The sequence below is a fragment of the Pleurodeles waltl genome, chromosome 4_2 (genome assembly GCF_031143425.1).
Source record: "Pleurodeles waltl isolate 20211129_DDA chromosome 4_2, aPleWal1.hap1.20221129, whole genome shotgun sequence".
Classification (NCBI taxonomy): Eukaryota; Metazoa; Chordata; class Amphibia; order Caudata; family Salamandridae; genus Pleurodeles; species Pleurodeles waltl.
The window spans coordinates 266,566,844-266,591,280 of NC_090443.1; the positions used below are offsets into that span (position 1 = coordinate 266,566,844).

A 24,437-nucleotide genomic window follows, 5' to 3' on the forward strand; every position below is an offset into this window, starting at 1 on the left:
ACTTGTTGGAGTCCAGTCAAACTCATGTTTCTCCAATACTTTCTCTTTTTGTTTTGTGGCCAATGTGATACACATGGATTTGTTATGTTACGCCCAAGACGTTCTGGAAACAATGCAGCTCCTCTAGCAGTGCTGGTACTCATACTTTACTATTGTTCAAAAAGCATAGAACATTGCAAACAATGCAACTTTAACCTGACCACAATTTATGTGCAGCCCCTGCTATCACGGCCTGGTATAACCTTTGGAACAAATGGCTCAATTAAAAGGGTGAAGAACATTAGAGACAGTGGGCAGTGCTGTCTAAGTCTCATGGAAAAAGTGATGGGTTCAGGGACACAAGATCAGACTTTCAGCTTGGTGGACTAATCCAGACCTTATCAAGGTCTTGTGGAGAAAATTTTAGTCCTCTCTATCACACTCTTCCTCTGCATCAAGCGAGAGAAGATTTGTCTGAGTAATTTTGCTTACAGCATTGTCAAAAAACAGCAAAGGCTAGTTCTGAATAATTACTAATCTGGCAATCTTTTGTGAAGTCTGTTTTGTAGGGAGAAACTAGTAATGGCCAGATATATGTAAGCTTTGTCATGATATCAAGATCATAATTTTCAATGTTTTCGAGATACCACATTCATTTGGAGGAATGTGAGGTCCTTTCATTAACAGTGACAACAATAACGGCATCCATCGGGCAACTCACACTCCGGTGTAAAGAATGCAGCCAGAAATATTTAGAGACCTTGTGGAACAGGGCAGTGGACAATATAATAGAGAACAAATGTGAACCCCCTGACACACAAAATAAAAGAAGTCCTGGTTAAGAGGTGAACACTAAGTTGTCAACATGGGCAAAAGTATTGTTGGTTAAAACAATTGTGGCACTATATTTTAATCACCCATTTGCAGTGCTGCCATTATGACTTCCCATGACATTGATTAACCATGTGACCAAACGGCTAAAGTTGTTTATCTGGGAGGGCAGGACACCACAAGTGAAAATTACCTGTATGCAGCCACCAAAATAAGGAGGGTTTTGATTACCACATGTAGAGACATACTGACTGTTATTTCTGTTTGTGCTATTAAAATACATGCTTTGGATATTCTCAGGTGGGTTAAGATATAAAAAGCTCTGGTTGGCAAGATTGAAGGAATATGGTTACTGTACACAAAACACAACCAGAGAGGATACATATTAAATCGTATTTAACATGTAATGCCTTGCACTACACACATGGTAACTTGATGAAGAACAGTAATTTACGTATAGAGGCTCCATTGTTGACAACATGCATATTAGGAAATTGGAACCTATATCGACAGGCCATGGAAGCATTGAATAACTACCTATAGATAGAAGGTTGAAAGCACTTCCATAAGTGCAAACCAAATTTGGACTCTGTCCGAAACAATTTTGGAACTATCAACGGTTGACTCACTGCATTATAAATACCTTTTTAGGTCCACAACCCATTGAACTACCATAATCTAGTCTGTATGATAGCCAGGGACCCCTACAAAGAGGCAGTTTCAGGGCTATAAAGGATCATGGCATATTTCACTTTCTTAAGTCCCGTAGCCGTGCTATTGAAAGAGTGGTGGTCACTTAGGTTACAAATTGACTACAGGCAAGAAGAATGGCACAAGTTACTGGTGACACATGATACATATCTGAGGGAGGGTTGGTTGATATTTTACACTGGTCTCCTAAAATGGTAAGAGCTACAGGAAAATGTCCCAGGGCAGTGTATTGGAGTTGTGACCAATCGGACAGCGACATAATACAATTATGGCCTTATTTACAGTTCAGCAGATGGCATACATTGTCAAAACATGGAGGATAGCCTGTCAGCTGTACAACAAATGCTATAGGCTGTAATGCATTTGTGCTATGGTAGACCAGATATCTGCCACATTTGTGATGTAGCAAACTCTAGATAATACCCTCAAGGGCATATTTACAAAAAAGTGGCGCATCAACATTGATGCACAACCACCCCAACGGCACCATGAGTGATTTACAATATGATGCACCATATCGCACAATACCACAATACCGTCAAACTTTTTGGTGCTATTGTGGTGCTTTTCTGAACTAGCGCCAAAAAGTCTGACGCTAGTCCAGCAAAGCACAGGGAGGCCCATAGGAGTTTATCAGTGCATCAATTAAATGCCTGCCCTGAGCAGGCATTAAAAATTATGAATTTCACTGTGCCATATTTTGGGCCTCCCTGCGTGGGAACGCCCCCTTGCAAATATAATGCCTGGCACTGGCATTTTGTGGGGCAAGAGTTTACAAAGTGGCGCAATGCATGCATTATGCCACTTTGTAAATATGGCACAGGAATATTGCCTCCTAAACGCAACATTATCATAAAACAAATGATGCTACTGTGGCACAAGGAAGCGCAAGGGGCTTGTAAATATGCCCCTTGGTGTTGGAGTGCAGAAGGTTGCAACAGTATTGAGCAGAGGTATGAAAGATTATGAATGACTCCGTGGACATTTCTGGTCTTCTGCTGAGTTAGACGGTATTTTTGCATGGTACATCAGAGTACCCATAGATTACTTACTAATGTAAGTGATGGTTTTCAACTGCAGTTGCTAAACTCGGTATATTGAGGTTACCATGGACAAGCAGCTGCCCAACAAAAGAGACTTTGGCGCAAGAAATGTTCAAGATGACCTCTTTCGAAAAAATTGAGTGGTTTGAGAAGATCTTGGGCAGCTTTATTCGGATGAATGGAGGTGAAGGGTACATACTTTGTATAGGGGACCAGGGGGGATACATAGAGAATGCAGTCTCTGGAGATGACTGGCTGGGGTATGTGAGGAAAAGGAGAAGCAGGTGACTCATTAGGAGACGCAGGCATTTACCTTGCTTCTGTTGATCCATTCCATCTTTCCTTTCTTTAGGTTCCTTTTACTAGCTCTATCCCTTTTCTGTGCTTTCCTTGATACTGTTCTTTCTTCGGTTATTCTCTATGGATATGTACACAGAGCTTGAACCCAGGATTGGTACTGCAACAGGCATGTGGGGGGAATACATTATGTTTAAAACTTCTTTAAGACTTGTTTTATTTCCTTTACTTGACTAACAGTGTTTAATTAATAAATGTGTCCAATGGATAATGTTTATGGTGTCATAATTTTGAAAAATATAACTACTAAAAAATTGTTAAAACAGGAACTAATTTACAAGACCAGAGAATGCCCACATAAACACATGACCCTTATGAGACTACTTCAATATTCCTAAAATATAATTAACACTACACCTATAGTTTAAGGCAAAGCTGGCAAAATGTATTTAATTTCCTTATATAATACTGTAAATGGTGATCCCCATGTCATGCATGAATCTAACCGGTGGTTCAAAAATTTAATAAAATCTGCTTTATTAAAAAGAACCCTAATCCTCTACATCCCTTCAGGTTGGAGAGAGAGGCATGCCCCTCTTGCATCAGTCGCTGTTCTCGACACCCTTTAAATCACTTTTTCCAGGTCTCTGGGGGTGGAAAATATCCCAAGCTATTTTGTGGCACCCAGGTCTGACAGTGTCCCTGTTTATCTAGCACACAAGCACAGGAAATGCATCCATAGTCTGGAGCTCGATAAGGACACATCTACATGGATCCTCATTTCAACCACACCTCAAACAGGAACTGTAGGAAAAAAGTATTATGCAGTGAGGCTGGTTAGGTCTCACTATGTAATACTCTCACAGTACCTGAAACTGGATGCTATGGATTCACAATAATAAACTCCTGGCTCTGTGTAAGTAGTGTGGCACACAGCAGTCCGGCTTCGCTAGAGGAACATGTGTTATGGATGATAAGTAAAAGACATGACTCAAAAGAAATCCGACACCAATTTATAAAAATAGAGCAGATTTTATATAAATTTAGACACCAAAATGAGCACAAATGGATCAGTCTAAATGGAGTTATGGATTTTAGAAGGAAAAATAAATCAGTGCAGTTCAATACTGTTAGAAATGGGGTTTCTGGTTGGCTAGGGTATGCACCTAAGCCAGGCAGAACCCACCCACTCTAGTCAGGGGAAGGGAGTTACACATCCAAGATAACCCCTGTTCACCCCCTTGGTAGCTTGACATTAGCAGTCAGGCATATCCCAGAGGCAATGTGTAAAGCGTTTGCACAACACACACAACACACGTGACACAATATGTACACCACAAAGTAAACAAAACACTGAGCTATGTACAAATAAACTGTATTGCACAAAACATAATTAGACCAAACATTACACGTTAGTAATACCCTGCTACCTTAGCAGTTGTCAGAACGTTACACAAGTTACTAATACTCTGCTAGAATAAGCAGTTGTCACAATGGAACACGCAAGTACTCAGGATTCTGCAACATAAGCAGTAGTCAGGGATCACAGTAAATAAATGCACTTGTCATAGAAAATATCATAAAGGCCTATATCAGAAACATTATAAAATTATATGGCAAGTCATGAGAAAGTAAACATACATCAGCCTAGCATGCCCATAACAGGAACATATAGCCAATATATATCATTAGAAAAATAACCCTGGAGCATACCACCCTCCCAGTGTCCCCAAAATTACCTTATTTTGTGGAACAAGGCACTCCTAGTGCCTGGAATGTCGTGGTGGGGCCCCTGACGCTCCTATGTGCTCAACGGGGCCCACAAGTGGTTCCTAGGGGAGAGGGGCGGTCAGCACCTTCTCTGATGTACCTAGCAGGCCCCTCCTGTGGCCCGTGATCTCTGTGGGGCCTCCCCCCGGGCCCTCACTGGCCCTCCAATGGAGGGGGGGGGACAAGGCAGCCCAACAAAGCAATGGGGACTAAAGGAAGGGGCCTCCGGTGAGGCCTCCCTTCTCCATTTTACCAAGCCCAAGTTGGGCAAACAAGGTGTGAGGCTCGGCGGCTTCCTGCAAGGACCTTTGGAAACGGAGAAGGCCTCCTGTGGTCATATATCCGATGAAAGGCAGAAGGGGAAGAGGCGCACTGCAAGCTCTTCTGAGCCCGGCGCCTCCTTCTCCCAGCACACTCGCACCCGATCCTGGTGAGCGAGTTCCCCGGCTGCGGTGGTGATGCCGCACTACAATTAGTGCCGGTTTGTCCACCTCCTTCAGTGCGCTTCACCCCAGGGGGACTTTGAAATGCTCGGCAGCTCCAGTCAACGCTTTCCCATGCCCCAGGGGCACCCACTGTAGCGCGTCTCCAATGCACTCAGATTTCCAGCAGAAAGGGAGCCCGGATTTGCAGTGGTGAAAGCGTGCGCTCAATCCAGACAGCGCTTACGAGTGCCAGGGTAAAAAAAAAAACACTCACCAGGCGCTGGGGGGGGATGCACTCAGCATATGGGCTCCAACGAAAGAAGATGGAGCACTCCTCGTGCTCTGACTGTAATGACAGGGGTCGAGAGCCACAGCACCCTGCCCCTGGAGACAGGAGAAGAAGAGGGAGCACAGGGCTGGCAAACCCAGCTGCAGGCCAGCACAAAAGTGGATGCAAGCAGTGGCAGTTCTTCCTAGTGACCAGGCAGGTCACACGTCAGCACAACAGCAGCAGTCCAAGGTGGGTCCTGGTGAGTCCTCTCAGCAGCGTCCAGTGTCCAGTTTCAAGAATGTTCTTCAGTCCTCAAGAGTGTCCAAATTGTGGGGAAAATTCCCCTGTACTTATACTCAGTTTACAGTGTCTTTGTCAATGAGGAGGAGAGGGGGTTCCAACCAGTTACAACTGGTTCTGCGAGTGCCCCTTCTCTCCTCCAGCACAGGCTCCAAACATCAGTGGGGGGTAAACGACCCTATTGTGGGAGGCCAGGGCACAGTCTTTACAAATGCAGGTGTGCCCCGCCTCTCCCTTCTCTGAGCCCAGGAAGACTATACAATATGTAGATGCACCTCTGTTACACCTCCATCCTCCCTGTGTACAGGCTGTCTGAAAAGTATGCACAAAGTCCCAACTGTCAGTCTGCCCATACGTGGATTGGAGTCAAGCTGCAAAAACACCAGAGTCATAAGCACAGATAAATGTGCACTTTCTAGAAGTGGCATTTCTGTAATAGTAATAAAAAATACACCTACACCAGTAAGCAGCATTTCTTATCACTATCACCACCGTACCAAACATGCCTACGCTACCCCTCATAAATCAGACAATACCCCTTACACATAAGGCAGGGCATTTCTAATGCAACCCTATGAGGAGGTAGCACTCACAAAAGTGAGACACCAAGTTAGGCTGTTTGTCACTACCAGGACAGGCCATGCAAACTGGCACGTGTCCTGCCTTCTACATACATGGCACCCTGCCCATAGGGCTAGCTAGGGCATACCTTAGGGGTGACTTACATGTAGTAAAAGGGGAGTTCTGTTCCTGGCAAGTAAAATTTAGATGCCAGGTCCATGTGGCAGAAAACTGCACACACAGGCCCTGCGCTAGCAGGCCTGAGATAGGTTTGAAAGGCTACTTCAGGGGGTGGCGCAAGCAGCGCTGCAGGCCCACTAGTAGCATTTAATTTACAGGCCCTGGGTATAGGGATATCACTTTACAAGGGACTTATAGGTAAATTAAATATGCCAATTAGGTGTAAGCCAATCATACCAATTTTACAAGGGAGAGCACATGCACTTTAGCACTGGTTAGCAGTGAAAAAGTGCTGTAAAGGGGCCAGGTCCAACAACTACAGTCAAACTTTAACATTGCGGTCAATGGAGAAAACAGCTAGTGACAATCAGTCTATTGCAGTTCCAGTCCAGTGGAAACCACTGGGGGTTAAGGTGATGTGGGTCCTACGACCAGGGTTTAGCAGTCAGTAAAATTTGACCTGGCTCGAAGGGCCCAGGTGCAGAGTTGACCTGTTTGTCCTTGGTGCTGAAAGCGGGAGCAGTAGGTGCTGGAAAAACACACTAGTGACACTTGTGACACTCAGTCATTTGCAGGTCGAGTTCAGTGGAACCCACTGGGGGTTAAGATGGTGTGGGTCCCTGGACAAAGGTTCACCAGGCAGTACAACTTTACCTGGCTTTTTACGCCCCGGGTGCTGAGTGGTACTGGCTGTCCCTGGTGCTGAATACGGGTGCTGCGGGTGCTGGTTTTACCAGACAGTATTAGAGAGGAAACTGATAAAAAAACAACAATGGGGCCACTGAGGTGGATGATTGAAGGTGCTGCAGGGTTCCCTCGAGATGCAGCATAGAACACAGGTACTGATAGCCTGGCTGGGCACCAACAAACCTTGGCAGCGGCAACCACAGTGTACGATTACTTCGACGTTCTGGAGTCCAGGGGGAAACAATAGCCATGTGAGACCTGCTAGAGGCTAGTACTACGTTTCCACAATGCACTAGACCATTTACTTTTGGACTATCCCTCGGCGGGCCTAATGGCCAGTGATTCTTTTGTTCCAGGAGCATGCTTTTACCTGTGGGCTGCAAGGGACTAGCACCTTTAGTCAAGGGGACCTCTGGAGTTGCCTTTGGTGCTCACAGACGTTTCTCTTGCCTTCGGAACATATCACTGATCTGGAATGAGTCGCAATAGTGCAGTTGCAGAGTGGTTGCCCCAGGTGCAGAGTACCACACCTTAGGTTTGTGCAGGTACTGAAGTCGCAGACTCCTGTCTCTTCTTTGTCTTTGGTTGCAAGCTGAATCAGATCTGAGGTTCTGGTGTCAGGGGTGACCCTTAAATCTTAGATAGGTCGCCTGTACAGACCAGGTATCCCACCATTAGACCTCTGAGCAGATTTTGATACAGTGAGTCATGTGGTTCTACGTGAGTGTTTTGCCGAGCTTGGGATCACTGGCTCCACTTATGATCCGCTCTCTTTCTTCTTAGAAGATTGTGAACAGGAGGTGACACAAGGGGACCTTAATTCCAAAGCTTTTACTCTGCCTTGAGGGGTTCCGCATGGGTCATCCCTTAGCCCCATGTTTTTTAATTTGTATGTGGCTCACTTAGCCAAAATTAGTCACTTGTTTGGCTTCACTACTATAGCATGTAGACGGCACCCAGATTGTGGTTTCAATCTCTGGGAACACCAAAGAAGTGGCAGACTGGTTTAACCACTGTATCCAGGCATTGAAACATAGATGAAACATACTTGTTTAAAACTGAATTCACAGTAAACAGAATTTCTTCTTTTCTGCAAAGATTGTACTTTCTGGAATAGATCTTGGTGGCCCCAAGCCTTGGGGGACCTCACAGGGCCAGCCCCGAAAGTTAGGAACCTAGGAATTATTTTTGATGCAGAATTGGCATTTGAGAATAAGGTCAATAAATTGTCATCATCTTGTTTCTTTGTTCTGAAAATGTTTTTTCTTTCATTCCTTTCGAGCTACAAAAACTGGTGGTCATATCCATAGTCCTATCTAGGTTAGATGATTGTAATGCCTTGTACTTGGGCATTAATCAGAGACCACTAAATATGTTCCAGTTGTTGCAAAATGCTGCCTGTCGCCTGATTAAGAAACTACCAAAGCACCAATCTGTTAGGGCAGCATTGGCAGATCTTCACTGGCACCTAGTCAGAAAGAGAAATGCGTTCAATGCATTATGTTTTGTACAAAAAGCACTCTATGGAAATGGTCCGTAGTATCTTAAAAATAAATTTTCGTGGTATGTGTCATCAAGACCGCTGCAATTTGCAACAACAGTTCAGATTCCTAGAATTAAGAAAGTGAGCTGGGGAAGTCGTATTTTTGTATACCACACTGGTCACCTCTAGAATAGATTGCCTTTGACACTTAAATGCCAAGAAAATGTAGGCTCCTTTCATAAGTCGTTGAAAACATGGCTGTTTGTTAAAGCTTTATAAAATAATGCTGTGACTGCTGTAAAACGTAGTATGTTGCTAGCGCGAAGACACCTAAGGGTATTTGCTCGCTTTAGAAACTGAAAGTCAAACTCAAAACTCAAACTAAGGGTGTGGCTAGCTTTCTGTGGCAGTACACCTCCTGACTACTTACTTTTTCCACCTGCCCAGGTGCAAATGTGCCTGGGGGCATAGGGATGCCTTATCCTCCTTTGGGTGTCAGCCTGATTCATATCAGAGGCAGTGTGGGCTATGAAACTCACTACTGTGATGTGAGACTTCACTATCCACTCTGTCAGAAAGTGAGGTGACACCTCTCGCCCAGGGACGCCTTCGTTTCCGACTCCTGGGATAGTTCACAACTCTTGGCAGGGAGGTCAGATTCCTGTTTTGGGGGCAGCACCTGCAGACTGCCAGCCCAGGCACCTTGTGCATGTCACATCAAATCTGACTTTGGAATAAAGTCAGGTTTAATAAGACAAGTCGTTTGATACCAAGCACAACATACTTCAATGGGGCCATAAAAAAGTTGGCGAACTTGGGATGCCCAGGTATCATCCCATTTTAACCTATGGCCCCCTGGCCACTTATAGTAGCCCTTAGTGGAAAGAGACCACTTTGAGGACGTATAAGCTTGCACTTATATGTCCACACCTTTAATATAATACGCCCTCCCTCCTGGGCTTAGGAGGCCTACCTCAGGGGTGACTGGCATATTTTAAAAGTAGTGCTTTGACCTTGCCACACATGGTGAGGCCAAGTCGAGTTGGAGCAGTTTGCACTGTTCCTGCAGTCTGCAATGGCAGGCCTGCTGTCATATGTTTAGTTGGGTCACTCAGGGTGCTTCAGGCTGGCTCTTGTGACTCATTTGACTCACATGCCCTGGGTACCACTGGTACCATTTACTAAGGACTTATATGTAGTTTAAGATCCTTGCCAATTGTGTGCACCAATTCACATACATCATATTTAGGTAGAGACCACTGGCACTGGGGCCAGATTAGCAGGCTCCAGTGCACTTTCAGACCATCAGCGCTGGGGCAAAAAGTGTGGGGCTGACATACAAAAAGGGCACTTTACTACAGGAACACTTTTAACAGGCACTGGAAAAGCCAATAGGTTTCACATAGGAGATCAATTGGCTTTGTCAAATGTTTTTTAAATGTGTGCTATATAACTTAAAGTTAAAAGAAGCTATATGATGTGGCCAGACGTCTTCATAGCGCTTTCTTTTACTTAAAGCTGTGCATGTTCAGACAAGTTAAAAATGCTGTTTTCCATAAACTTAAAATGCAGCTTATTTTCTTGAACAAATGCCCATTGCAGTTACCAATATGTCAAAGTGTAGCTCGCTAGAACCCAAGGCATGTAGAGTCTGTGGTATTATGGCCAGAGTTGCTGACTTTGGAGCTGGGGAACCAGGTTCAAGTCTCAGCATCAGCTCAATATCCTGTGTGTCTGTAAAATTGTGTTCTTGAATGATGTAGTTGGAACTTATGTAAAGCGCTCCAAATCCTTCTAGTTGACTTGACGCTATATAAAACAAGCTATGATGAGGTAGGAGGGAGGCAGCTAGCAACAGGGTGAGGAAGGGTCATGCAGTGATGGGAGCGAGGTAGTGGGAGGGACAGGCCAGCAATGAATGGGGAAGGAGCATGTGGGTAAGGGGCATGCAGCAACAGATGTGAGGTGGTGGTAGCGACAGGCAAGCAGCAAACAGAATGTGGATGCCGGAAAGATATAGATCATATATATATATAATGTTACAAGTGCACAGCCAGTGGAAGGACTCTGGCTGCCGGAAGCAGTACTTGGTCCAAGCTTCACAGCAAGGACGAAGGTGTGAAGGTGTGAAGCCAAGCAGGAGGAGGTGCTGATCAACAGGAAGAAAGGAAAAGAGAGTGATGTGGCAACCAATCAAAGGTAAGTTATGGGCGAGCTCTAAGCCCCTTTTAAGATTTTGTTTTCGTTGCAGGAGATTTTGCAAGCAACGGCGCAAGCAAAACCTAAAAACAAGATTATTCCACAAATGGTTGCACCTCACTAGTTTGAACCTTTCCTGTTACCACTGTAATGTAATCTGAAGAACTATCTAGTTATTATCCCAAAAGCACCTGATGGTTGAGGAAGGTATATGGGTCTGAGACAATGGAGTTCAAAAGAAGGGTACAGCAAGAGCAGACTACTGGGAATTGTTCAGTAGAATTTGAGCAAATTTTACTTGCCCTTATCTTGTCAATAGCTTGTCTGAGTAAAACGTTTAGATGGCCCCGACAAGTACTGGACCAGTTGTAAATGGGGACAAGAGTAGGTCCAATTGTGTCTTTATTAAAATATGAAGCATAAGGGCTATGAAAGGTGGTTGAAATGGTGTTGGAATGAAGGGTGAATCGACCTAGCCAGAAGAGCCTAGCCTGCCTATATGGGTCTATATTTATCTAATGCTAGGAGCACTAGCCAGCATCCATGACCAAATAAGTAGGCAGGCACACACTTGAAAAGAAAATGAGGATTCCAGGGAGGCATGGCAGATTCACCAGAACACAAAGGGGTAAGTCAGAGATGGCCACAGGGTATAGACAGAGCTCCCACAAAGCAGACACTCTGAAAGTGGATCATTCTACATCTGAAAAAAGCATATTTCTGCATCAGAACAGGTTTTGTGTTCATGCAAGGCTCAGAGATAAGTGAATTTTACAGCTAAAACCAGGCAGGGTTGAAGCTGCTATGGCATCTCAGTGATGGAGCCACTGAGGTCATTTGAGTGAAAACAAATCAGCCAAGCCTTTACCTGTTCAGGGGTCCCATCTCTATCTGTAGTACCTACTATTTCCTTACAGAGGAAACCACTAATACCACATTTTGCCTTGAGGCACACCATAGATAAGCCCAAACACTCAGGCATGTTCTATGACAGGCAGCCCAAAACATACATGCTAGGGTAGTGAAGGACACATGCTTGCGTACACTTTGGATGCTGCCCTGGCCTATAGATACAGTAGAGTTCCCTGAGCGCAAAACAACAAGTTACACATTCACAAATTGAAAGTTAAACAATTTGATCCTGTTATCGTTGGTAGTTTTAAGGATTTCATAGACAGTGAGGTGGCCAGAGAGACTGATGAACTCCAGGAAACAAAGAGTAAGTGGTAGGACACACATGTCACATATAATAATACTACTATTAGTGATAATAATAATAATAATAATTATAACAATAATGCCTTCTGTTCATATATTGCTTCACATCCTAGGGTTTTTGTTTCAAAGCAATTTACAGGTGTAACAGAGTGTTCCTGTTACTCAGTTTAGTGATTCTTAGTTTATCCACTATGGAAGGATGGAAGATAGTCTGCTATAATTCAGACTCTTGACCTGATTAACTCATGTTTCAGTGGTGAGCAGTCAACTTGTTTAAACCATTCTGCTGGCTAACCATTGCAGTGCTGTGACAGCAACACATAAGAAAGCCAAGAGATGCTAGCACAGTGCATAAATGTTGCAAAAAACGAAAGTACAAGGGCCCGAGGTATTAAATGGGAGGCTGCTGTAGCTTGCACTGCCTAATGGCCCTGCCAGCACTGCCTGAAGCTAGTGGTACTGTTATCTGCTAACAATCACACTCCAACACATGTGACAATTTGGACTATTCAGTGCCACCCAAAGCTGTGAGAATGGCCCTGACAAGGTATTAATATTGTTGGAATGTTAAATCACTTTAAAGTAATTTCTGCTTAAAAATCAATACAAAGCAAGTGGTGGACTGTCAGAAATGTGTGCCGGTGTTATGAAATAAGTGCTTATGCTGAGCACCGGAAAACACTGGTACAAATTAAGCATTGCATAGTCGGGTCTTTCACTACTGTAGAAAAATGGAGGAGATTGAGAGTGGTACAAAGGTGCTTTTGTGAGAGCAGAGCTGAAAAAGCTGGACATGTGTGGGTGCCTGAAGGAAGATTGATGAGAAACAGATTATATTGAGATGGTTGGGCTGAGATTTGTAACTGATGAGACAATTAAACACAGAGCAACCAAGGGTTTTAGAAAAGGGAAGATGGGATACAGGATAGTATTTGGATAGAAAGCAGGAACAAATGTTTTTAGCAGGGTTAGAACTACCATGGATATACAGAATTCTAGAATTCTAGAAAAGTGACAGAGAGGTGAAAGTAGTTGAAGGAGGAAAGGCCTAGTAATGTGTAACAGAATAATAATGGTTTTGAGATACAAACAGTGAAATTGAGTACCTTTTCATTAGATACGTTAATCTATTTGGTTAACTAGAAGCAAATAAAGACAACAAATACCATAATGGACTGATTCACCAAATAAAAAAGAATTATTGGAAACATGGTGTTGTTACACCCGCTTGGAGCAATCTGGAATCCCTAGTTATCAGTCCAAAACATTTAAGTAAACTTCCATCTTTAGCCCCTCCATTACAGACATAGGGTCTAATTGATGCAAAGCAGTTAGGGGAAAAGTCGTTTATATTGTTCAACTTCAGGGGATTCCCAATTGAATCCTGCTCCGGCTGTTGTTCTCTGTCGAGTGCATTTAATTGACAACACGCTTTTTAACTTACCTGTAGGTATTGACCTTAGCTCTCATAAGGGGCTTTCATGATATGGTTTAGCACTCAGTCTGAAGTTTCCAAATCACTTTTCAGTTTGTCATTCCTCATTGAGATGAGTTGTGTAGAATGAGGCTTTAGCTCTATGTTGATGCAACAGATGATCGAGTTTCTTTTTGGAATATCCTTGAGGCTTTGGGTTGGTGAATATATGTATGATCAGTGCTTCTGTTTTTTCCTTGTTTCGTGGTAAATCACTTGATGCAGCAGGGTTGTTGCTAGAAATTGTTAGAAAAATAAGACAGTTAAAATATATGCCAAAGAGATGTCCACATTTGTAGCTATAGAACTTGGAGCTTGTATTCCTGAGACCTTTACAACCTCATTCACACATTTCAAGAGGGAGTTCTCTTTCTGTTGCCTGGTATGCAGGATAGAAAATAAATGTGTTGATTTTGCTATTTACCAGTGTCTTTATTCTTTCTCTTTTCGGTTAAATTGACAAGACTGCCTTCTAGTGGTGCTGTAGCTTTATAAACTGTAACTGTTGTAATCATCTTCTCATGCTTTGGTCTTTGTCGGTGTAGTGAGCACTGCTTTGTCTTACGACCTGTGCTTTTTGCTTTATGTTTTAGATGGTTTGGTCTCCTACAGTGCTCCGTCCGGGCAGCAGTTCGAGTCTGAAGGGAGGTTAATTTACCTGAATGATTCTATCTACGATGGAGCAGTTGGATACAGGTACTATGTGGTTAATGAACCTTACACAATCTGGCCCGAAAGTAAAAAATGGTAGAAAAAAAGCAGCAAAGACGTGTCTCTAAATCATGAACAGTGCTTGGGTGTTTCCGCTGATTTGCTCTCGAGCATGGCTGCGAAGATGCTCATGAAAGTGCTTGGTGTGGCCTCAGTTTTTTGATAAACAGTAACACATCCTGTTTGGAGGCGAGTTATTCTTCACCATCAGTTCCTGCATATAAGCTGATAACATAATATTGTTTAGGAGCACATAGCATAGACTCAGTCACAAGAGAGGGTGATTTGGAGCCCTCATATTAGTGGAGTTATTTTACAGTGGAGTTATCCGTTGTTCCAAATGAGGACTATGTTCAAAGGTGCAGATTAAATATGTATACTGAAAACAAAAAATATAGAGAGCATGCTTTCATGCTATAATGTATTATGTTATGGGCAATTGGGGTGAACTACATACACGTAGGTTTCACTCAGTCAGACAACCATAGCTTCTAATTATGAGGAACATATAAAGTTGCACAGCAGGGATCACATTTTATTTCTGATAACGCGTCCCACCTCTAATAATTTAACTCACAGGGACTCGTTTTAGGCAAATGATTCTTTTGACCCTAATTGGGGACTCCTTAGGACGAGATATCTATTCAGCATTTCAATCAATAGATCAATAACCTTATCATTATTCACAATAACGATCAATCAAATTAGTTAACGACATTAATAAGAATCGAAACACACCATGACCTTTTAGCCATGAATAACCACACAAATTTAGTAAGATTTATGATATGTATTCCCTATTTATACTCTACTAGCAAGTTTATTAGTCTCAATACCAGAAAGCACATCAACAATACTACAATATGGCAACTTGAATAAGACTTTAGCAAAGCAAAGATCATGAACATTAGAACAAAGCACGACGTCAACATGAATCAACTTTAGCAGAGTATCATTAGCACATTATTCAACAAAGCATAGATTCAGTCATTTGTCTATTTGCACCCGATATTAGTGAACTCCTTAACTAACCATGAATTAGCATCAGCATGTTGGGCTTCATGCAAAACAATTTAGCAACACAAATTTAGAAAACATCTAACTATAGCCTCTATCAAAAGAGCAGTTGGTACCTAGAAAGAAAAGGCAAACAGACAATTACAATTTCATTATCATATAGTTACCCTCCATAATGGGTCAGCATACAGAGTCAGTCTTCGTCCTCAGGACATCAGTTGATTCGCCATCAGCCAGGACAGGACAGCAAAGTCTCAGCAAGACGGGCAGTAAGGGACACTTCCCTCATAAGGAGGAGAAGTATGTATCGGGCTAGGCATGAAGTGAGGATGGTTTAAAGTATCAGACAAAACTCTCTCAGGAAAGCAAAGTAATGGCTCAATGAGAATGGCAAAGTAAAGGAACTGTAGAGAATGGCTAGGTAATGGCACGTAATGACTGATTTCGCCTTGTGGCATGTCGTTATATCGAATCCGGCTAACAAGCTTCTAATTTCCAATTGGGCAATATTTGGTGCATCGTTATCTCTGTCCAATGATCCATTGATCACCTTACTAGAATTTTCTCTTAAGACAGTTCTCACGTAGTTTATTGGCTCCTGTAATTGATGTCTTCAACGGGTAGAATGTCAGGTAAGAAAAGTTACACTCGTTGCTCCAGTCAGTAGTTTCATTGTCTTTACCAGTTCAGGGGACCTTGCACCTGTTGCGAACTACACTGTTGCATTCGGCAAGAATGTCTCCTTGAGCAAGTCGGGTCTCATGAGAAAGAATTTACTACGGTTACACACACATCTCTAGCTTCTGGAAAAGTACAGTTTCATGTCCTTCAGGAAGACAGCACATTGCACGTCAGAAAAACACTTTTAATATGGCACCAGGCAGCTAGGCCCAGACCCTTGCTAACTTAGGCCTAGTGATTAATTTAGCAAAACCTTAACATATAACTCTTAATGCTAATACAAAATCATACATTAGTACATTATTAATTAATTATTAATCAATTTCATTAATCATCGTATACATTGGTGGCCACTCCCCGTGGGCACATTTCAAACGCGTACATTAGTAGCACATTAATACATTCTCTATGCAACTTCATTATACATTATTTTGCAAGCATTTCATGTTAATATTGAATATAAAAGCTACACTCCAACATTTCCATATAAATTACTGTACTTTGATATCTTACAATGAAACAATTGTTCACACTAGTATTTTGTATATTTACTTTTCTTGAGAAAGGCACACCACAACATAATACATACAGTAGCATCACTGACTGAAGCAGTGCTAGAATCATCCACACATAGGGGGGAAGCAAGTATCCTTTGTTTTATTGTACAATCCACACATGGTACAGGAGACATAGGTCCTCATTAAAGTGCGCTGGAATTTGGTGCATGGATACAGGGCAGTCAGGCTCTGCGATTCCATTTGGTCTCCCCGCATCAAATTCTCAAACACACAGGTTTTCTCCTTAGAGTGGGTGAATAACTGCACGGACCTGGAAATACTGGGTCTTTCTTCGTGCATTTTTTCCCATTCCAGGGAGAAAACTGATCATAATTCCCACCTCCTAAAAGGAGGCAGAAAGTGCCAGTCGAGGTAGGAGGAGGGTTAGGGTAGGCATCAGTCATGACGATGGGGACTTGCAGTGCTGGACTTTGAAAATAATTACTTGGCTGCGCAGTTCCAGTGGCTGACACAATGGGTGGCGATCAGACTGACACCTGGGTGCACACTTTAAATCAGGGAACAAGATGCCCACACGCTGGGTAGCATGATTCTGTGGCTGCAATACCCTTTTGAGAGGTACAAAACAGTGTTTCAGACACTGCAGTGATGCTGGGTTAGGGTGCTTCAGAAGACCCACACAAAGGTCCTGTACTCACCAGACATACCATTGAGGCAACCAGTTGCACTGCCACATGGGGCAGACTGGAGAGGACTGGAGACCTGGGTGGAAGTGGGAGCAATAATGATAGAGGACTTGTACTACGAGAATGCGTCCTCCCGTTTGAAGAATTTGGGCCTAGTAGTACCTCCCTGGATGTCAATTTCTCTTATATAGGGCAGTGACTTGTGCGATTTGAAAACACTTGGGAGGGGATTGGAGGGACCACCACATCATAGGATCTTTCAATATATTTTTTACATCCTCTGGGAAGTACAAAGCTGTCACTTGTTTGTACAGATTGATTCTAGAGGATGGGCGGATGCCTATACATGATTTCTGCACTAAATGGGAGACTGACCTAGGAAGCCCTACAGCTGATAAAGCCTGGGCTGACATTTTAGAAAGGGTACCAAGGGTGTTGCCCCCCTTCAAATTGAGTAACTACTAGGTAATCCATCGTGCTTACCTTTCAACAAGAAGAATTAACTGTCATGTCAATGTCGCAACTGCAAAATGCCCAAGATGCTTTCAGTGTACTGGGAACAAATTACGGACATTTCACAACATTGTTTGCTCAACTGGTTCCCACGCAGCAAAAAACGAAGCTACGAGCAGATTCCAGATTTTGGCTCTCCTATTAGCAAAGCCGGAAATAACACGCAATTGGAAGGTACCCGTAGGTCCCAAAGGGAACGTTTAGAAGAAAGAGTTGGAGTGATGGGCAGGATACGAGGGGTCGTTCTTGGTACAAGAAGCTAAAAGAGGGCGGAGCACCATGGAAATGGTACAGACATGGCAAACTTTGTTCGGAAGTCTAACGAAACCAGTTACTTCCCCAGCGGGCACATCAGGGGGAACCCCATGAAAACGAAAGAGTATACCCTACCTAGGCTAATAAAGATATATTATATGGTATTATATTGACTTCTATGGATCTGCTGCCTACCATACGCACAGAAAGACTATTGTGCACTAACTACCAGATCCAACCGCAACTGACCCCTCCTGAGGTGATTATTAATATGAATGAATTCAGAAGGAGGAAGGCACAGCGGGAAGGGGGTAGTTAATGCGAAATGTCTTAGTTGAATAGCAGCTGGAATGTTGCTTTAATCATTGTGTGCATAATATGAACTGGTGAAGAATGCTATCTGGTTGTTGTACAAAAATCTCAATAAAAGTTTGTTGAAAAACAAAAAGATCAGTCTGTCTAGGAGGCGCCTTCCTTGCTCCTCTATGCTGCTGCAGAGGTTTGGAAGGGGTCAGGCTGTGCTAATGCCTTCATCTCCTGCTCCTGCAGCAGTGAGGACAGGTCCGTTGTCCCTGAGCCAGGAATTATAGAGGGTCTGGAGTTTGCTGCCCTGATAATTGTGGACATGGAGATATTTGTAATTGCAGGTGATAGGGAGTTTGAGTTATTGCTCTGGTTGGAATTCCACCAGCTGTAATGAGGGTCATTGACGTTAACTATGGGGTTATAGTAACATTCATTTGCAGCTAATATACACTACATCTCTTAAAGAGGCATTTGGGAAAGCTCGGAGATAGAGCCTCTCAATGCTTTCTTTCTTTATATGATGTGGTCAGTCAGATTATTCCAAAAGACTCGGTGTGGGTAGTCATGCAACACAATTATAGGTATTAATCAGTTTTAGAACAACTGACATTTTCGGACTCAGAGTCCTAGTGCAAACTGTCTGTTCCTTAATAATGTAGTCAATACGACAAGACCACCTTCCTACAAATTTCGACCCTGTCACTTAATACATTTATAGAGATTTTTTCATTCTCTCAAATGTCCCATATTTTCACTCATCACATACCCAGTGAATGGGACACAGGGGATTTGTAGTCATGTGTTAAAGGGACTCTCACCGCCAAGAAGTAGCAAATTATCCGTTTCCAAAGTGGAGGGTAAAAGAATAATGCAAAGATAAGCTGTGAGATGTGGCACCCTTGACAGATACTTCTGAAAATTTGTATTCTAAAAGTGAGAAATGTTTAACTCTAATTTAATCAGTCACTATACCTAGTTCAACAGCATCAACTTAGTAACATTGAGGCTTAATCCAAATTCGTCAGAATGATATTGATAAAAGGACAATTCACATGATCAAACACTTTTTGGTGTCAAGGGGGAGTAATTGCACAGGCTGTTTTATTTCTTAGTTAGTTTAGTGTATATTAACTTCCTGATGTTCTTTGAGTTGCAGTGGTTTTAAAAGTAACCTCCTTTGGTTCAGTTTGATTAGGAGAGGGTCTAAACAGAAGGCAAATAAATTATAAAGTCTTATCCCAGCATTTTTGGGTTGAACTGGAACTTGTGGGGTATTTTGTGATCACAGTTCTGTTTAAGTCAGCCATTGTGGGTGTCATTTGACATCTGTCAAGAAAGGTGATACAGAGTCCCCAAAAACGGTCAATACGTACCTTTTAAAAGGCTGTCGGAAAACTATGTGGACCTTAGGCCTTATTACTTAGAAGGTCCCTAATGGGCTGCCAAACATTAGCAGTTTGTTAATGTTTGGCAGCTCCACACAGACTCTTTTCCCTTCAATAAAATTCAATAGTCTGATCTCTGCTAGATTAGTGGACAAAGACAGTCTAAAGAGAATAATGTTCTATAACATATTTAACCTGCAAATGAGAGGACCGAAATCTCTGACATTTTCCACTAATACATTAACCTTCAAAGGCCATACAAGTCCACTACGCTACAGTGATATGTCTACAGGTACTTGAATATTGTGTAAATTATGAGTAGGATAATTTGTACCTTGCTTGAGTTCACTGCAGTTTCCTACGCAGGATGTATTTCCTCAGGACATTGAATTAGTGTCTTCACCCCAACCACTGCTGCAAGCATTCAACTATAATTAAGTGCCAGTAACTTCACACTCAGAGTGAGGAAAATGTATATCCATTCACCAAGGACACCTCACTCACTAATTAAATCTATTTTTCTGATTTAGGGTGACATTAACAACACGATTTCCAAAGCTACTTGGTCTGGCATTAGCTGCCAACCTTTTGGCTTTATCAATGCATGTTTTGTTTTGTTATTGTTTTTGTAAACCATTGTTGTTGAGGAAGCTGCTAGGCCCTCATTAATATAAAAAATGGATAAAAACAAAAATATTATTTTGGTTTCAAAAGGCACATACTGCCATAGTAGTTCCTGGCATTGATGAGAACAACCTTATTTGCAAATGTGCTCTTGTGAAGCAGCACAATGCAATTTCTCACTGTGGGTGCAGTGGGCTGACACATTGTCCCATGTTGTATGCTATAGTGGGCAGAAGGAAAAATGTAACTGGCACCGGTGGATGATGGGGCGGACTGGAAGCCCCTTAAAGTAAGTTTATGATATATATTTTTTAGTAATATCAGAAGGTTTTGGTTAACACCAAAAATAATAATACTTATGGAGGCACTTAAAGACTCTACCTGTGTTTCATGAGACACTCATGACAATACTGCTTGTAAAGGATTCAGAACCTCTCTCTTATCTTCTATACCACCTCCACACATTGTACCATGAAATCGTGTCTAGCCTGTGCACTGACTGAATCGGAAATGTTGTAGTTTTCTGAAACCTATTTATGATCTATAAAGTGAAGTCAGCCTCTCAGCCTCTCAGCCATCAGGGCTTGCAATCTTGTTACCCGAAAGACTTCCTCTTGTAGCACAGAAATAGCCCAGGATAAGGCTCACAACAAAGAGACCTAGTTCAGGGGCTCAACTCTCAATCCAAAATGTTTCAGGAGAGAAGTCACTTCCCGAATCCCTGCCACTGACTTATTCTCTTGCTCTGTACTCAATTCCCATTCCTTTTATAACAATACTTACCTGCATTCACAGCCATGTATGTGTGTCATGTGACATATATTGATAAGGCTTGTTTTTGTCTCTTGTCTGTAAGGTATAAAGTTGGGCTAGGGCTTGGTTGCAGGTAGTTCCGCAAGTGCCCAGAGATGTTAGTAGCTATGTAGCCAATTTCTGTAGAGTGTCATGAACATGAAACAAGTTGATTTTGAAAACGTTTCAGTGAAGTTCCTGCTTGTAGTGGTGATTTTTGTATTAGATAGATAAGATATACATTCAATGAAAAAACAAAGGTTAAAGTAATGTTATAGTTAGTTGAACATGTCAGTGACAACATTACTAATTTGAATTAAACAAAAACAGAAAAATTCACCAATTATAGTTAGCAAGGCTAACTATAACTTGCGCCCGCCATGCACTGCTTATGACCTCACATATTACATTGCTCGTAACATGTTATTTTACATAATAATTTATTACATCACTGATGACATCATCCAAGCCTGTTTTGCACACAGTGTGCTATAAACTGGTATGGCATTAGAGGCCTGAAAATACGTACAGAATACCTCAGAATAATATGAAGCATCATTAATGTAATTACACAAACAACTCCTGTGAGTGTAACAAGCATGGGTTATGTCCAACACTGATCCTATACCATACACTTCACCAGTAGCCTAGTTCACATTCACAATCAACCACAGGTATCTGGGAAACCCTACGGGAGCATGATGGCCCAAGGGAAAAAAGCTCCCTGGCACAATCAGAATGCTAGATTTTTTAAATTTGGGTTCCAGGGACTCTTGTGAGAGTTCTGCAAACCCAAACATCTAGAGATCTTTGTTTAACCTTAATTTCTCGAAATCTACTGGTGACAGTGCTACAGAGCCTGCACATCAAACAACAATGTTTCAGTATGGGGTTAAGTAAACACAGAGAGAAGTCCACAATAGTCCTATGTCCGTAGTATACAGATGCAGAAGAATTACAGCCAGGCAATGGTAAAAATGGAAATAAACGCCATTTCCATTACCATTTGGGTTCCTGTGTGAGCAGCATAAGGCTTATCATTGTACATGCTACTTCAGTCTTCATTTTTACTATTGCCTGGCAGTAATTCCCACCACTGACCACTATATTTCTGTATTGAGGGAGTTCTCGTATTATTACTTTTCTCAGGCACACCATGGCCATATTGTACTCCATATAAAAACAGTATTTGCATTATGGTACTTCTCTGAACTTGTACTTATGACATTGCAACCATGATAAAGTCCATGGGACGAAACACGTGCCGGCTGCTGCTTTTTGAAGAATGAATTAACACCCATATTGATGACTGAAAATAAACCAGTACTTCATGACAAGGAACAAGATTGCCTGACTGGGACTTGTTTTACTCTTGTACAGTATGCTGTGGGATCCTTTGTTTGGTCTCAAAAACTACTGAACAGATTTACACCAAATCATAAAAAGCACAATCTGTGGGACCAAGATCTAGCTTCCTACTCTCTGCTAAATTTAGTGTAGTTCCGTTCAGCAGTTTTTGCTGTAGCTCAGTCTAAAGAAGTCTATGGAAAAAGCACAGAGATTTAGGCCCTCATTATGACCTCGGCGGTCTTCAAAGAAGACTGCCGAGGTCCCTCCAGACCGAAGACCGCCAGTGTTGGCGGTCTTCCGCCAACCATATTATGACTGCTGGCGACCCTCCGCCATATTTTGGTCGGAGAGCCGCCAGAAGCCATACTGGCGGTCAGCGGTACAGTGGAGGTTGCTCCTCCGTCACCGCCAACTTCATCAGAACACCGCCCACCGCATTATGTTTCAGTATTCGACGTGACGGTGTTCTAGTGATGGCTTGCTGGCGGCGGAGCAGCCCCCATGAAACCCGTTCCCTCCCGGACGAGCACCGACTCAGGTAAGGCGATCGTCCGACAGTGGAGGGGGTTGGGGGGGGTTGTGTGGTTTGTGCGTGAATGGGGGTGTGAGTGGTTAGAGGGGGTGTGTGAGTGCGTGTATGTATGCGGGGGTGTGATGTGTGTAGGGGGATGTATCATGTACGTATGTGTGCATGTATGTACACATGCATGAGTGTGAGTGGTGTGTGCGTGCGTGAGTGGGGGGGTATGTCTGGGGGGCCAATGGAGGTAGGGGGAGTGGGGGAGGGGAGGGGGCCCTACCACCTTTGGGGGGTCATGGCTGTTGGGGGAGGACTCTGGGGAGGGAGGCGGGGGAGACCCCTATCAGTGCTGGGAAGGAATTACCCATCACTGATAGTGCCTACCGCCATGGTTTTCATGGCAGAACAAAAACCTCGAAAACCATGGCGGTATGCGGGGTCATTATCCCGCAGGCAGACTAGTGACGGCCGCCGGGCTGGAGACTGTTGTCTCCAGCCTGGCGGTCGTTACCGCCGTGGCGGACGGTGTGGTACATTGGCGGTAATTACCACCAGCCTGTTGGCGGTGCTACCGCCAACTTAACATCGTCCGCCAGGGTTGTAATGAGGGCCTTAGTGTTTTGGGACCCCCCCTTTTTTTCCCAGCCCGCATTTGCTGGATCACTCCAAAACTTTCCATGCATAGACTAGTAAATAATCAGCAACGTTTTGGAAAGTTGTGTGGAGTGTGGAGATTGGACAAACAGAGCCAAACTTATGAGCAACACAATAAACGCTTACGATTATATATGTGTGTGTGTATATATATATATATATATATATATGTTCGGTGGCATGTGTAGCTGCAGATACACATGCTGTGCACATCCCGCCATCTGGTGTTGGGCTCGGAGTGTTACAAGTTGTTTTTCTTCGAAGAAGTCTTTTCGAGTCACGAGATCGAGGGACTCCTCCCATTTCGGCTCCATTGCACATGGGCGTCGACTCCATCTTAGATTGTTTTTTTTCCGCCATCGGTTTCGGACATGTTCCTTTTCGCTCCGTGTTTCAGGTCGGAAAGTTAGTTAGAATCTCGGAAAAATCGTCGGTATTGTTTGCGTTCGGTATCGGGTTAGTTATAACAGATCGACACCGACTTTTGAAGAGCTCCGGTGGCCCTTTGGGGTTTTTTAGATCCCCCCGTCGGGGCCTGGTCGGCCCGGCCACGTGTCTCTTCAAGGCTGATGGAACGGACCCCATTCCGCTTCTGCCCAAAATGCCATAACAAGTATCCATATACAGATCAGCATCTGGTCTGTAACTTGTGTCTGTCTCCAGAGCACAAGGAGGATACCTGTGAAGCCTGTCGAGCGTTTCGGTTGAGGAAGACATTAAGAGACCGAAGAGCAAGAAGACTGCAGATGGCGTCGGCGCCGACAGGACAAGGGCGTTTCAAGGAGGAAGAAGAAAGCTTCTCCATCCATGAATCGGACTCGGACGAGCTCGATCCTGAAGAAACGCCGAAAACCGTGAGTAAGACATCGAAACATAAAACTCACGAGAAGACAGCAAAAGCCCAGGGGACGCCACCGCCAACAGGCCATGGCTTAACCCGAAAGATAGGTGACCGATCATCAGCACCGAAAAAGGGCATGCATGTGGCGAAGTCAT

At 43.3% G+C, this 24,437-nt stretch overlaps 1 protein-coding gene across 2 annotated transcripts in view; it reads left to right on the top strand.

Annotated features, from left to right (window-relative positions):
- The window catches only part of DDR2 (discoidin domain receptor tyrosine kinase 2), a 737,021-nt gene that overhangs the window by 280,696 nt on the left and 431,888 nt on the right, over nt 1–24,437 (top strand). For both annotated transcript variants that reach the window (XM_069231100.1, XM_069231101.1), the window contains exon 6: nt 14,023–14,125. In XM_069231100.1, coding sequence (XP_069087201.1) covers nt 14,023–14,125 — 103 coding nt within the window. The remainder of the gene's footprint in view (nt 1–14,022; nt 14,126–24,437) is intronic.